We start from the raw sequence: 13,796 nt of genomic DNA, 5'->3' as shown, positions 1-13,796 counted from the left end.
CAACAGTCAGACAACCGACTGAGCCACTGGGTGCCCTGAGGAAAGGTTCTTTGGCAAGGTTCTGAATTTTCCCCTGGGGTCCCAGCACTGGGTTCAGTGGGGCCTCTGGAAGGGAGTGGGGGGCCCCAGGCAGCCTCCACTCCGTTCTCTGTGTATCTGTCTGATCGTCCTTCTTGCTATACCGTCTGCTTGGAAGGCCCTGTCCCCCACCGGCCCCCGGGTGGCTGGCTCCTGCCATCCCTTTAAGTATCTGCTCAAATCCTGACAAGGGGGACTCCAGAGCTTTGGCCTAAGCTTCTCTGGCTCACATCACTCCATGGATTTCTTTTATGGCTTTTATCACAGTTTCATCTACCTGTCTGTTGACTTAACGTTTCTTTTGTGGGAGCTTCCCCGCTTGATTGCCAGCTCCAAGAGAGCAGAAGGCCCTGCTTTCTTCACTGCCGTGCTTGAGCCTTAGTACAGTTCTGGCCCAGAGCAGGCACTTCACACAGACTTGGATTATGAAATCCGCTCCTGGGTTCCTTAGAGTGCCCAGCGCCACTATGAACACATTGGAAGTGCCCGTAAATACCTAGGGATTAATTTCATGCCTGAAGACTCCTTGGCCACAGAAGAAAAGGATGACTGATTCTCTTTCTGCAGGAAAGTGGGCTGGACAGGGACTCAGGGAGGGGGCAGCGGCCCAAGTCAGGGCGCAAGAGCATCAGGACCATAGACAGCAGTGACCCGGTGCTGAACAGCCCTGTGTCTGTGACACCCCGCCCCACCCCCAGATCCTCTTCTGAGCAGAGATGTCTTTAAAGGCAAGACTGATGTGAACAGACAGTTTGACTTGTAGGCTTTTGCGATGTGTTTTATTTTATTTTTACATTTTATTTATATATTTATTTAGTGCACACGGGAGAGGGGCAGAGAGAAGGAGAGTCAGAACCCCAAGCAGGCTCCATGCCGTCAGCACAGAGCCCGATGAGGGGCTTGACCTCATGAGCTGTGAGATCATGACCTGGGCCGAGATCAAGAGTCGGATGCTTTTACGATTTAGACCTGGAAATAGGATGTCCTAACAATGGTGACAGCTGAAGGATCTAGAAAATGTATAAGCAGGGGCTGGTTTTTTTTTTCCTGTTCTCCAACCCCTTTAAGAATAGATCGATAAAGCAATACCTGTCAAAAGAACACCAGCATTCTTCACAGAGCTAGAACAAATAATCTTAAAATTTGTATGGAACCAGAAAAGACCCCAAATAGCCAAAGCAATCTTGAAAAAGAAAACCAAAGCAGGAGGCATCACAATCCTGGACTTCAAGCTATACTACAAAGCTGTAATCATCAAGACAATATGGTACTGGCACAAAAACAGATCCATGGAACAGAATAGAGAACCCAGAAATGGACCCACAAAAGTATGGCCAACTAATCTTTGACAAAGCAGGAAAGAATATCCAATGGAAAAAAGACCGTCTCTTCAGCAAGTGGTGCTGGGAAAACTGGACAGCGACATGCAGAAGAATGAACCTGGACCACTTTCTTACACCAGACAAAAAAATAATCTCAAAATGGATGAAACACCTAAACATAAGACAGGAAGCCATCAAAATCCTAAAGGAGAAAGCCTCTTTGACCTCGGCCGCAGCAACTTCTTACTCAACACATCTCCGGAGGCAAGGGAAACAAAAGCAAAAATGAACTACCGGGACCTCATCAAAATAAAAAGCTTCTGCACAGTGAAGGAAACAATCAGCAAAACCAAAAGGCAACCGACAGGATGGGAGAAGATACTTGCAAACGACATATCAGACAAAGGGTTCATATCCAAAGTCTATAAAGAACTTCTCAAACTCAACACCCAAAAAACAAATCATCCAGTGAAGAAATGGGCCAAAAACATGAATAGACGCTTCTCCAAAGAAGACATCCAGATGGCCAGCCAACACTGCTGGTGTTGGATCTCTTTTGCACTGCTGGTGGGAATGCAAACCGGTGCAACCACTCTGGAAAACAGTATGGAGGTTCCTTAAAAAACTAAAAAAAGAACTACCCTATGATCCAGCAATTTCACTACTAGGTATTTATCCAAGGGATATAGGTGTGCTGTTTTGAAGGGACACATGCACCCCAATGTTTATAGCAGCACTATCAACAATAGTCAAAGTATGGAAAGAGCCCAAATGTCCATCGATGGATGAATGGATAAAGAAGATATCTATATCTATATCTATATCTATATCTATATCTATCTATATATATATATCATATGTATATATATGTATGTATATATATACATATGTATATATAATACATACACACACAATGGAGTATTACTCAGCAATCAAAAAGAATGAAATCTTGGGGCGCCTGGGTGGCGCAGTCGGTTAAGCGTCCGACTTCAGCCAGGTCACGATCTCGCGGTCCGTGAGTTAGAGCCCCGCGTCAGGCTCTGGGCTGATGGCTCGGAGCCTGGAACCTGTTTCCGATTCTGTGTCTCCCTCTCTCTCTGCCCCTCCCCCGTTCATGCTCTGTCTCTCTCTGTCCCAAAAATAAATAAAAAAACGTTGAAAAAAAAATTAAAAAAAAAAAGAATGAAATCTTGCCATTTGCAACTATGTGGATGGAACTGGAGGGTATTATGCTAAGCGAAATTAGTGAGAGAAAGACAAATATCATATGACTTCACTCATATGAGGACTTTAAGATATAAAACAGGTGAACATAAGGGAAGGGAAACAAAAAGAGTACAAAACCAGGGAAGGGGACAAGACATTAAGAGACTCTTAAATATGGAGAACAAACAGAGGGTTGCTGGAGGGGTTGTGGGAGGGGGCATGGGCTAAATGGGGAGGGGCACTAAGGAATCTACTCCTGAAATCAGTGTTGCACCACGTGCTAACTTGGATGTGAATTAAAACAAAAAAGAAAATAGTTTGATAAATAATTCCATCTGACAAATGTGAAGCGAAGAAAAAAATCTAACCCGCCCTCTTTCGGGACTCCAAGTGAAACCCACTGCTGACCCTGAGGAGTCAGGGTCTGTCATTCTCGAAGGCACCCCAAACACCCTGGGTCCCTAATGGAGGAATTGAGCCTATTCCCCACTCCGGCCTTTGTTGCCTAAGGGCCTTACAGGAAACTGAATCCTTCCACGCATGGTTGTGTGCTGTGTGTGACTTGAGGCGCCTCTGACACAGGGCCACCCAACCCCTAACAGATCCCAACTGCTCTATCCGCATGCTTAAAACGTCCACCATTTGTTTACAGGAGACAGAACTCTCTGGAAAGCGCCATATTTACTTGCAGGCATGTCTGGGTAGCATAATCACCTTAACTGTTTACTTTTTCACCCAAGAGCGGGATTCCAAAGAGACTGGAAGAAACAGAACAGTGGATTCCATCACTAAATGGATGCGGGTTGGGGCGTCTTTCTGAGGGCAGCCACCACCCCGTTGGTTGGACCCTCCCTTCTTCCACCGTAGGTTAAGTTTGAGCAGGGCCCTGGGTGGCTCTCTGCCCCGGCAAAGGACTCTGTGCCGGTCCCCACTCCTGCCAACTGTGAGGAGCCTGGTGCGTGTGGGGAACAGGAAGTGAGACTCCCGGGCTCCTTGGAGATATGTTTGCACAGCCAGTGACTTTCCCTTTGTCCCTTTGCACTTGCTACCCTTGCCCTGGCAGTGACAACTTTCCCACTGGAGCAGGGGAACAAAAAAGAGGGGGGGGTTTCGGGACACAAAGGTGAGATGCTTGTGCTTTATTGAAGGGAGCCAGGCTGGGGACACAGTGAGGGAAGCGTCTGGGGAGCAGCAGGGACTTCGGCGGCTGGAGACCTTCAGCTTCTGAATCCTAAGCACACAGTGGGCTTCTTATGATTTTGTCCTAAAACACACACCAAAAAACCCCCCAAGACAGTGGTGAGTGAACCTCAGAGGTCGACCAAGATGACGAGACGCAGGAACTTCAATGTCAACGAAGAGGTTCAGTGGGTCTGGGAAGAGCTGAGCTTGTGAGCGTTTTGACTGTTTTATTTATTTTGAGAAAGCGAGGGGGAGAGAGAGAGCAGGGAAGGGGCAGAGAGAGAGCGAGAGAGGCAGGGAGAGAATCCCAAGCAGGCTCCGTGCTCCCATGATCTGAGGGACGGTGAGATCAGGACCTGAGCCAAAATCAAGAGCCGGACGCTTAACTGACTGAGCCACCCAGGCGCCCCCGCAGAAGCCTCTTAAAAAGGGGGAGGTGACTGAGCCTGCTTCCCCAGGGATATTTGCACTGGGTCAGAAAAGGCTCCAAAAAATGGGCCCAGGCTGCACCCAAGCGAGGGGGGAGATCCGCTCGCAGACTGCGTGAGTCAAGGAAGCTGGGTACCGTGAGCTTTAAGATGCTCTCCTTGGCCTTCTGAGGAAGCGTGTCACCAGCCTCTTCAGCTGGATCCCCGCGTCTTTCACGTCTGCGTCTGGCAAGAAGGGTTCAACGGCGGCCTCGTAACTGGAAAGCGTGCCCGTGAAGAGGGTTTCCGTGACGTTTAGAAAGCTCTGGCAGACCTCTGCGGAAGCCGAAGCACAGAAAAGAGAGAGCACATGTGTCCTGGCCCTTTTCCAAGCTGGCAGGGCCCCTGGCCGGGCCAGTCCCCAGATGTAAGTGGCCGGGCCTGTCAGCAAGAGATAGCAGCCTTGTCGTCGAAGGGATGCGTTGAATGGGAGATCTGGTGGTGCTCCAAGGAGCTGGCTCTTTGGCGCCGCCGGGGTTCTTCCCGGATTGCAGCCTCTGCGGCTTGTCTGAGCCTTCCTGGCACCTCCTGGGCTGGGGCGGGGCGAGGTGCCATGTGTTCTTTCTGTGAGTTCTAGGCAGAGGGCTGATGAGAGAAGATGCTGATCTGATCTTTTATCCAACGTGGGGTCTGGGGAGAGGCCACTGAGGGCTTCGGTTGTCCCCCCAGAAACGTGCCTCTTACCAAGGGTGAGTGAGGATCTCAGCCGCTTGCTCCTGGGAGGGGGAGGGGCGTGGCAGAGTCAGGCTCTGGCGGAGTCAGGCTCTAGCCAAGTGCAAGCCCCTGAACTTGGCCTGGAAGAGGGGCTGGGCCCTGTGGGGTGCACTCACCTGCCCACAAGCCTCTTGCTTCCCTTCCTGGCCCCACTATATTCCCTTCACCCAGAGTGCTCCCCAGTTGTGCTCCCCCTTTAGGCTCCTGCTCCCAGGAATGTGGGGGAGGGTCACCGTTTCCTACGCCCTACTTGGCCCTTCTTCCCCTGGAGTCTCAGTCCCCGTCCTTGAATTTTCTGCCTGTGTGCAAATTCGGCTTCCCCGCCTGGAATCCTGGCACCCCCAAGTGGCCGCTCCAAGTCAAACCCTCTCCAGAACTTTGAGCCCTGCTTTGCAACTTACGGTGTCATCTGGCAAGTATCTTTATCTTTGTGTGGCATCTGTAAAATGGGAATCATACCCCTATTTCATAGGATTATTGTAAGAATGAAAAGCGGGGGCGCCTGGGTACCTCAGTTGGTTAAACGTCTGACTTCAGCTCAGGTCATGATCTCATGGTTCATGGGTTCCAGCCCCGCGTCGAGCTCTGTGCTGACAGCTCAGGGCCTGGAGCCTGCTTCGGATTCTGTGTCTTCCTCTCTTTCTGCCTCTCCCCCCCTCACACTCTGTCTTTCTCTCTCTCAAAAATAAATAAACATTAAAAAAATTAAAAAATAAAAATCTTTTTGCTTCTTTGCTTATGAAAAGGAGTAGAAGAGGTTGATACAGAGTGAAAAACAGGTAACTCAATTCCCAAAAGATCAGGAGGCTTCAAGAGAAGTAGGATCCCCCTTCCTCCCTTCCTTCTGTCCCTCCCTTCCTGCTTCCCTCTTCCCTCTCTCTCGCTCTCTCTCATTCCTTTCCTCTTAGTGACAGCTGCAACTATTCAGAGACTCCTTATCCTTCTGGAGGAGGACAAAAATGTTTAGAAAACTCCACTCTGGGTTGGCAGTTTCCCAAAGGGAAGATCCCTTTCTAGAATATTCCTCTCTGCCCAGAATGGGAGACCTTGCCTTTGCTTGGGTTTCTTTTGGAGACATGGGGCTCTATAGCTCTTTCCAGCCTCTTTGGCTCCCAGAGTAGTGTGGAGACCCCAAACCTGAAGGCTTCACTGTACCAAGGTCTCTTGGCATCTTGGGGGTTCTCCAAGACTGGGCTCTGAGAAGCTCATTATTCCTATTCTGTTGGTCATTAAACACACATCCATACTGGATCTCCTCCAGCCCTGCCTCCAGTCTGTTCTGACTCTGGAATTCTGAGGTTGTTGGGTATAGAAGATGGGATCCTTTCCTGGTTTCCCCACAGGCTCAGGGTGCTCCCCAAGTTCCCAAGATGGGCTTGTTCACAGGCCAAGACTCCTGGCTGGGAGTCATCCTTCCAGTGAAATAGGTGTCCCCTCTCCTGAGCACAACCGGGTGGCAGCGAGGGTTCCTGAGCCGGGCTTGGGGAAGAGGGGCTCTGGGCACTCACCAAGACTACAGCAGAGAGCCAGGGTGACCAGGGCAAGCGTCATGGCGAGCTTCATGGTGGTCAGGAGGCTGGTGAGTGAGGCGCTGGCCTGTCTCTGGGTCCGATGGTCTCGTGTGAGGTGTGCTCAACCGGGGTGCCTTCTTAAATAATCCAGGCTGTACTTGGAGGGAAGGAAGAGGGCAAGGCCTGGGCTCCACCGATGGGACCACACTATTTACTTGGGCGTCAGCTTGGTGGGAAAAGTGAATGTTCTTTTTGCTCAACCCGGTTTCTTTCTCCATTGAAACTGAGCTCACACAATGGGACACTCGGTCAGGGGAAACCCAGAGTTCCATGTGGAGGCCACAAGGGGACCCAGGTCAGAGGGCACGGAGCCCTGGCTTCCTGTGCCACTCTCTTTGAACTTGAGCATGGGAGCAGTCTAGGTCAACAGAGGCAATTATAGAGTCCACCTGGACCCATCGCTCCAGGAGAAACCGAGGTCTTAGGCTCATCACACAAGGTGCGACAGGAATGGGGCTCAGGACTTTGGATACTCCATTGGCCTCCTCTCACCGCCTCTCCAAGGAAGGCGGCTGGGGGTGTCGCTTGGACCAGAGCATCTTCATGATCAGACTTGGGGGAGACCCTGGACTGAAGCATGTTGACAGATAATGGCCTTCTCCAGAAAGCCCACGAGAAACCCAAGCCTCAGATCAGCCTGGAGAATGCACTGCTCGGGGCTGGGTCTGTTCCCACCCGAAACTGCTCTTAAGTCCTACCCTCCTGGTGGCCAAATCCATGGGCACTCAGTCCATATCTCGCTTGGCCTCTTAATGGCCCTGACCCTTCTGACCTTTTCCTTCTTGCACTGTTCTCTCTCCTGTGCTCCCAAGGCTTTCTTTCCTGCTTTCTTTCCAACCATCCTTGTTCTCGAGACATTTATTTATTCTTTACCGATGGCACTTACGTATCATCAGCTGCAGACTCTGGCCGTAGCCCCTTCTCACCTCCCTCTGCCACATCTGTGGCTGCTCCCTTCCTTCTCCAGTGCACCTGCCTTAGGACACAGGCTTGGCCTGGTGAAGCCAATTCTTAAACGGCCTCCCATCCCGACTTGCCCTCATCGGGAAGGCCTGTAGAACGATCTTTCTAAAACCAGCTGATCGTGTCCTCTGTCTTGAAACCCTTTGAAAGCATCCATTTGCGGACAGGGTAAAATTCAAGTGCGATCTACACTGCTTTTGCTGACCACTTAGCCTCATTGCGCCACTTCCCTGCATAGTGATTTAACCCTATGTTAGTATTTGTGGATGTGGGAACATTCCGTATGTTTCTTCATGCCTTTCTACCTTTTCACAAAGGATGCCTCGTGCCTGGAATACATACCTCCCGTCTTGTCTGCTTCTCCAAATCCTGTTTGTACTTTCGGTCAAATGCCCATTCATTGATTCGTGTTGAGCACCTATGTGCCAAGCCTTGTGTTAGGGGGTGGGGAATGGGGTGGGCCCCTTGCAGGGGCCTCCTGCCAAGGTCTGTATGCTCAGAGTCCTGGGAAGCTCCGAAAGAGGTTTCTTTTTTTTTAATGTTTTAAATTTTTATTATTTAAAAAAAAAATGTTTATTTATTTGTTTTGAGGGGGGTAGGGCCAGGGGGAGAGGGGAAGAGAGAGAGAATCCCAACCAGCCTTCGAGATGAGGCTGAAGCGGGGCTCGATCTCAAGAAACGTGAGCTCATGACCTGCGCTGAAATCAAGAGTCAAACACTTAATCGACTGGGCCACTCAGAAGCCCCTTTTTAATGCTTTTTAAAAATGTGTTGAGGGGCGCCTGGGTGGCGCAGTCGGTTAAGCGTCCGACTTCAGCCAGGTCACGATCTCGCGGTCCGTGAGTTCGAGCCCCGCGTCAGGCTCTGGGCTGATGGCTCGGAGCCTGGAGCCTGTTTCCGATTCTGTGTCTCCCTCTCTCTCTGCCCCTCCCCCGTTCATGCTCTGTCTCTCTCTGTCCCAAAAATAAAAAAAATTAAAAAAAAACGTTGAAAAAAAAATTAAAAAAAAATGTGTTGAAATATACATAATACAAAATTTATCATCTTCATCACTTTCAGTGCACGGTTGAGCGCATTAAATCTATTCACGTTGTTTCGCAGCCGTCCCCACCAGCCATCCCTGTAGCTCTTTTCGTCTTACAAAACTGAAACTGTCCCCATTAGACACTAACTCCCTGTGCGTCCCCAGGCCCTGGCAGTCCCCATTCGGGTATCTGTCTCTGTGATTTGGATTCCTAACTGCCTCACGTATGTGCAATCCCACAATACTGGTCTTTCTGACGGGCTCATTTCACTTGGCACAATGTCCTCAAGTTCATCCGTGGAACATATTGCAGAATTTCTTTCCCTTTGAAGGCCGAATAATGTTCCCTTGTACGTGCGGACCACGTTTTGCTATCCGTTCATCGGTCGATGGGCACTTGGGCTGTGTCCGCATTTTAGCTATTGTGAACAACGCAGCTATGAACGTGAGGGCACAGTCTGGAAGGTTTTAATCTGGAGAGATGTGGTCTGATTTCTCTTTGGATGAGATGACCCTGCCTCTTCTGTGAGGAAGGGCTGGGGGAGGGGTGGGGGTGACCGAGCGGCTGTGACAGAGGGGTTTAGGCTGAGTTGACTCCCAGACCCGTCACTCACTAGCTGTAGTATCCCGGGCATGTCCATCACCCCCCTCTGCCCTGATTTCCCTGTCTGTACAGTGAGCATGATGATATTATCTGTTGTATCTGGCCACCTCGTAAGTGGGGCTGGCATGGAGAATGTGCTCTGTGAATGAACGTTGGTGAGTGTTGTATTTGCACGTCTCCCCTGTGAAGCTGCAGGAGGAAGGCCCTTTCTGTTTTGGGTTTCCTTGCTCGAGTCTCCGGGGCACAGAGGATCCTGAGTGAGCCTCCCTGCTTCCGTGCTCGGCCGACGTCATCAGGATGAGCTTTTCCTTTGTCCCACCTGCTCTACTCTGTCCATCACATGCGCAGCCGCGATGGCTTAGCTGGCTCCCATGTTCCAGACCTGAACCCAGGCCGGGAGATGAGAGCTCACACGAAGAAACAGTAGTTCTGAGGTCCCCCTGTACGGAAGCCCTGTATAGAGGCATAGAATACGCAGGCGTATCTTTGTATTTATTTTTATTTATTTATTTTGAGACAGAGGGAGAGGGACAGCACGAGCGGGGGAGGGGCAGAGAAAGAGAGAATCCCAAGCAGGCTCCACGTTGTTAGCGAGGAGCCCAACGTGAGACTCGAACCCACGAATCTGTGAGATCATGACCTGAGCCGAAATCAAGAGTTGGACGCTCAACCGACTGAGCCAGCCAGGCGCCCCTCAGGGCCTGTCTTCCTGTCCCCTGAGTCATAGGGTTGTAGAGCGAGGGTCTCTCCGTGTTTTCTTCCCTGAACCAGCTGTCAGACAGGGAGGGCTTCCTGCATACATGGTGTGGCCACTTGGTGGCACAGCCCAGTGGCTGTGCAGAGAATGACCTGACGAGTGTCATCAAGACAGTCCTAGGGGTGGCTCAGAGGGTCAAGCGTCTGACTTCGGCTCAGGTCATGATCTCGCGGTTCATGGGCTCGAGGCCCGCGTCGGGCTCTGTGCTGACAGCTCAGAGCCCGGAGCCTGCCTCAGATTCCGTGCCTCCCCCTCTCTCTGCCCTTCCCCCACTCGCGCTCTGTCTTGTTCTCTCTCTCTCTCTCAAAAAAATTAATAAACATTAAAAAAAAAAAGACAGTTCATTGGGTCCAGAATCTTAAAAGTGCAGCGTTTGTGAAAGACTTCGGTCTGTGCTCTTCTCCACAGTGTGTTGTGGGGACAGTGCGTGTCTTGTTCTCGTTCCCGCCATCTCTCTCTGGATGCTCCTTTTCCAGTTCCTCTGTTACTCCATATTCCTTTTTCCCTCCCCTCCCTTCCCTCCTCTGTACTCTCTCCTCCTGGGCACCTCATCCGTGCTCACGGTTTCAGTTACCTCCTATGTTGAGACGACTCCCTAATTTATATCCCCGCCCCCCCAGCATTCTTGGAGTTGCAGCCTTGACCATCCAATGCCTGCTGGACATCCCCATCTAAATTTTTCAAAAGCCTTCAAACTCACTTTGCACAAAGTCAGACTTACGATCTTTGCTCCTAAGCCTGGTAGACCTTTCCCCAGGATTCCGTATCTCAGCAAATGACCTCACCACCCAATTGGTCACGCAACCCGGAGACACGTCTTTGATGCCTCACCCTCCCTGGGGCCATCTTGACACAGCCTCATGTCACCATCAAGTCCATGGGCTTGGACACAACTCTGATGGTGTCCTTCTCGTTGTTCTCTGAGGGGCGTTTCAGATCTGTCAGTCTACCACCCAGGTCCTTCTCTTCCTCGTCCAACTCCCTCTGGGGCCATCAGGTCCAGGCATGACAGCAGGGTCCTGAAGCTTTATTCAGTTTGATTATTTCCCTGTGCTTTGGGGATATCACAGATTCATGATAGGTTTATTTGAGGGGCCACTTATCTAAGAGGTAAGAAACCCACTGAAAGCTGAAAATAAAAAGCTGTCCATTATTAAAACAAAACAAAACAACCCCCCCCCATGATATTAAACATCACCTTCCTTCTGGGTCTGACTCCATGATCCAGTGATCTGGTCTCTTGAGGCCAGCCCATCATTCAGGCTCAGTTTCAGGTGTCTGTGTCACATGCCCCTTGGGGACTCACAAAGTGTGGCTGATGGTTCTGATACAGGCAAGAAAGGTGAGCTGAACCCCCACCCCGACCCCACCTGGGGTACCCTAAAACCCTCCCAGTGCTGCCCCTAGAGGGTCCCTCTCTGAGCCAGCAGTGGACGTGGCTGGGGCTGCAGTGATGACAGCAGGGACCCGTGGGTCTCCCAGCCCATCACCCACAGCCTCGGACTCTGTTGTCTACATCTTACCTTCATGGTTCGGGGTCCTGGGAACAGAATAGCTGGTTCCTGGGTCTTTGAGGAACTTAGCATCTAATATCTTCCCTGCCATTAGGAGGGCCTCATGCGGCCCTTACTCAACCTCACGGACAATCAGCCCTTGCTGTTCCTGGGGCAATGGTTTCCCAGGCCCAGCGGGGCGGGGCGGCGGGGGGCGGGGTGGGCATTGACCTTCAAGGTATGGGGTTGGGGGTTCATCTCAGTCCTGAGTGGGGCCACCACCAAGCATCCCAAGACAGGCTCTCCCATCTTCGTCCTTGGGAGAGCCCTGCTTGGCGGTGAGGGGCATTTCTCTCCCCTGCCCAGGAACGTATAGAGCAACAACTTCTTTGCTGTGTGCGACAGTTAGGCAAAAAGTGTTAGGGGAGGCTCAGTCTCTTAGACTCTAACACCTGCTCCTCAAATCCTTAAGCACCACACACTGAGCTCCAGGCCAGAACCCTCCAGCCGGCCTTGGCACGTGGTGAGGGCTGGGAGCCACTGTTTCTGGCTACATTGGGCAGTGGCCCGGTCACTGTGCAAAGATAAACTGAGGGAAGGCAAGCCACTCGGTTATTAGCACTGCAGGCATGGCAGTGAATTTGTATGCTTCCTGCCAGCGCTCCCCGCGTCCCCCAGCTGAAACCGCGGCCTGTGTTGGCTGTGCCTGGGTCTGTGTTTGTCCTGACCCCTAGGTTGCTGGAGATTCAGGGGCAGGGCCAGGGCTCAACCTTCCCTGACTCCAGCTTGGAAGGTATGCCTGGCTGTGGCCCAGAAAGAGGCTCAGTCAGAGCCTGAAGGTCCTGGGGGATCTGGAAGTCCAGCCTGGGGACTTGGACCGTGAGGCCCTAGGTCTGCTGGTGTTCCCCGCATGTGCTCAGGGGGCTTCTGGCTCCGCGCTTGCTCTCCAGACAGCCCCTGGGCAGAGCAGATTTTCCCTTATGGGTTTGTTTGTTCTCTTCTCTCTTGGTGTCTCTGAGGACTGATCGCTGCATTGACCCAGAGGGCCTGGCAACTTCTGGACATTCCAGCCATTTTGGCCACAGGCCCTGATGCCTAAGACTCGTGTGTTTTTAGAATGTCCCCCGCCCCCCGCCTCAGTTATCATGTATCTGCTGGCTCCAAAATATTTTTTAAAATCCTCAAAGTTGTAACTAATGAATATGTACCTGTGTAACATCGTTTCAACTAGCTTACTGCGACTCGGCTCAGCTACAGCATGGCGTCATGCAGGAGCAGTAAAGTTTAACTTGTATGAACAAAATGCATAATGTAGTCTCAGGATCAGAATTATAAAATTCATACAGGCCCTTTCAAAAGTTTATAGGCAAAATCAAACACAGTGTGAGAAGTGTGTATATTTTCACGTGTTTGACACGATGTGGGGTTGGAGTGTTACAACTAGGAGGGCCTCGTGTCCCGCTCTCCCAATGCCTGCAGCTGTGCGGTCATAGCAGAGCACAGCCACCATCAGAACAGGAAGAGAGGGATCAGAAGAAATGCCCCAGTTTGTCTCTTGTCCCATCCCCTGATCTATAGCTAGAACCTTCCATTGGCCTAACCAGCTGATATTCAGCCAGCGAGGGAGCCCCACTTTTGTGGTCCTCAGAGGTCAGCTGCCTGGGGGCACAGAGCAGATCAGAGAAAGGTAGAGAATGGATGGGTGGGGTGAGTGTCAAACAGAGAATAACCTGCACATAATGGTCTCATTCTATACATACAGCTCTGGATCTTGCTTTTTTTCACTTAATATTATCTGTCAGATTGGGGCACCTGGGTGGCTCAGTCCATTAGGCATCTGATTCTTGGTTTTGGCTCAGGTCATGATCTCATGGTTCATGAGTTCAAGCCTGGAGTCGTTGGGTTCTGCTCTGGCATTGTGGAGCTTGCTTGGGATTCTGTCTCTCTGTCCCTCTCATTCTCCCCTCCCTTGCTCCCGCTCTCTCTCAAAATAAAGAAATAAACATTTGAAAACAAAAATGTTATGTCTTGGATATCTTTTGAAACTCTGGCACTTACAGATGCACTTGATTTTTTTTTTTTTCAAATTATAGAATATCCCTCTGTAGGATGCAGTACAATTTGAGCTACCAGTACCTTATTGATGGATGCCTGTCATTTTCGCAGTTTTTCCCATACAAACCACAAGCACGCCTCCTTCTGCCCTGGGGGCGTCTCCCCGTAGGACAGATGCCTGGATTCAGATTTGCTGGCATTCTCTAGAGGCGCCGACTCCCCAGGCTGGAGTCTGTCTGTTCCAGCGGCAGAGGGGTGGTTGGTGAGTGTTCGGACTGCGGTGGTGAGAGCAAGAGGGTATGTGTGGGTCAGCAACTGTTCTGATTCTCCACGGGGATCTCGGTCACTTTCCTGGTGCAA

General features: G+C 51.0%; 1 protein-coding gene across 1 annotated transcript; it reads right to left on the bottom strand.

Moving 5' to 3' along the window:
• Nucleotides 1-3,837: 3,837 nt before the first annotated feature.
• Nucleotides 3,838-6,532, bottom strand: SCGB1A1 (secretoglobin family 1A member 1). The gene is given in 4 exon segments (XM_042957620.1): nucleotides 3,838-3,870; nucleotides 4,354-4,400; nucleotides 4,403-4,543; nucleotides 6,481-6,532. Coding segments are annotated over 4 exon segments (273 nt in total).
• Between the last annotated feature and the right edge of the window lie 7,264 nt (nucleotides 6,533-13,796).

Source organism: Panthera tigris, chromosome D1 (assembly GCF_018350195.1).
Source record: "Panthera tigris isolate Pti1 chromosome D1, P.tigris_Pti1_mat1.1, whole genome shotgun sequence".
In the NCBI taxonomy this organism is placed as follows: domain Eukaryota; kingdom Metazoa; phylum Chordata; class Mammalia; order Carnivora; family Felidae; genus Panthera; species Panthera tigris.
Note: the sequence above shows the minus strand (reverse complement) of the source record. Positions and strands in the feature narration are given on the sequence as shown.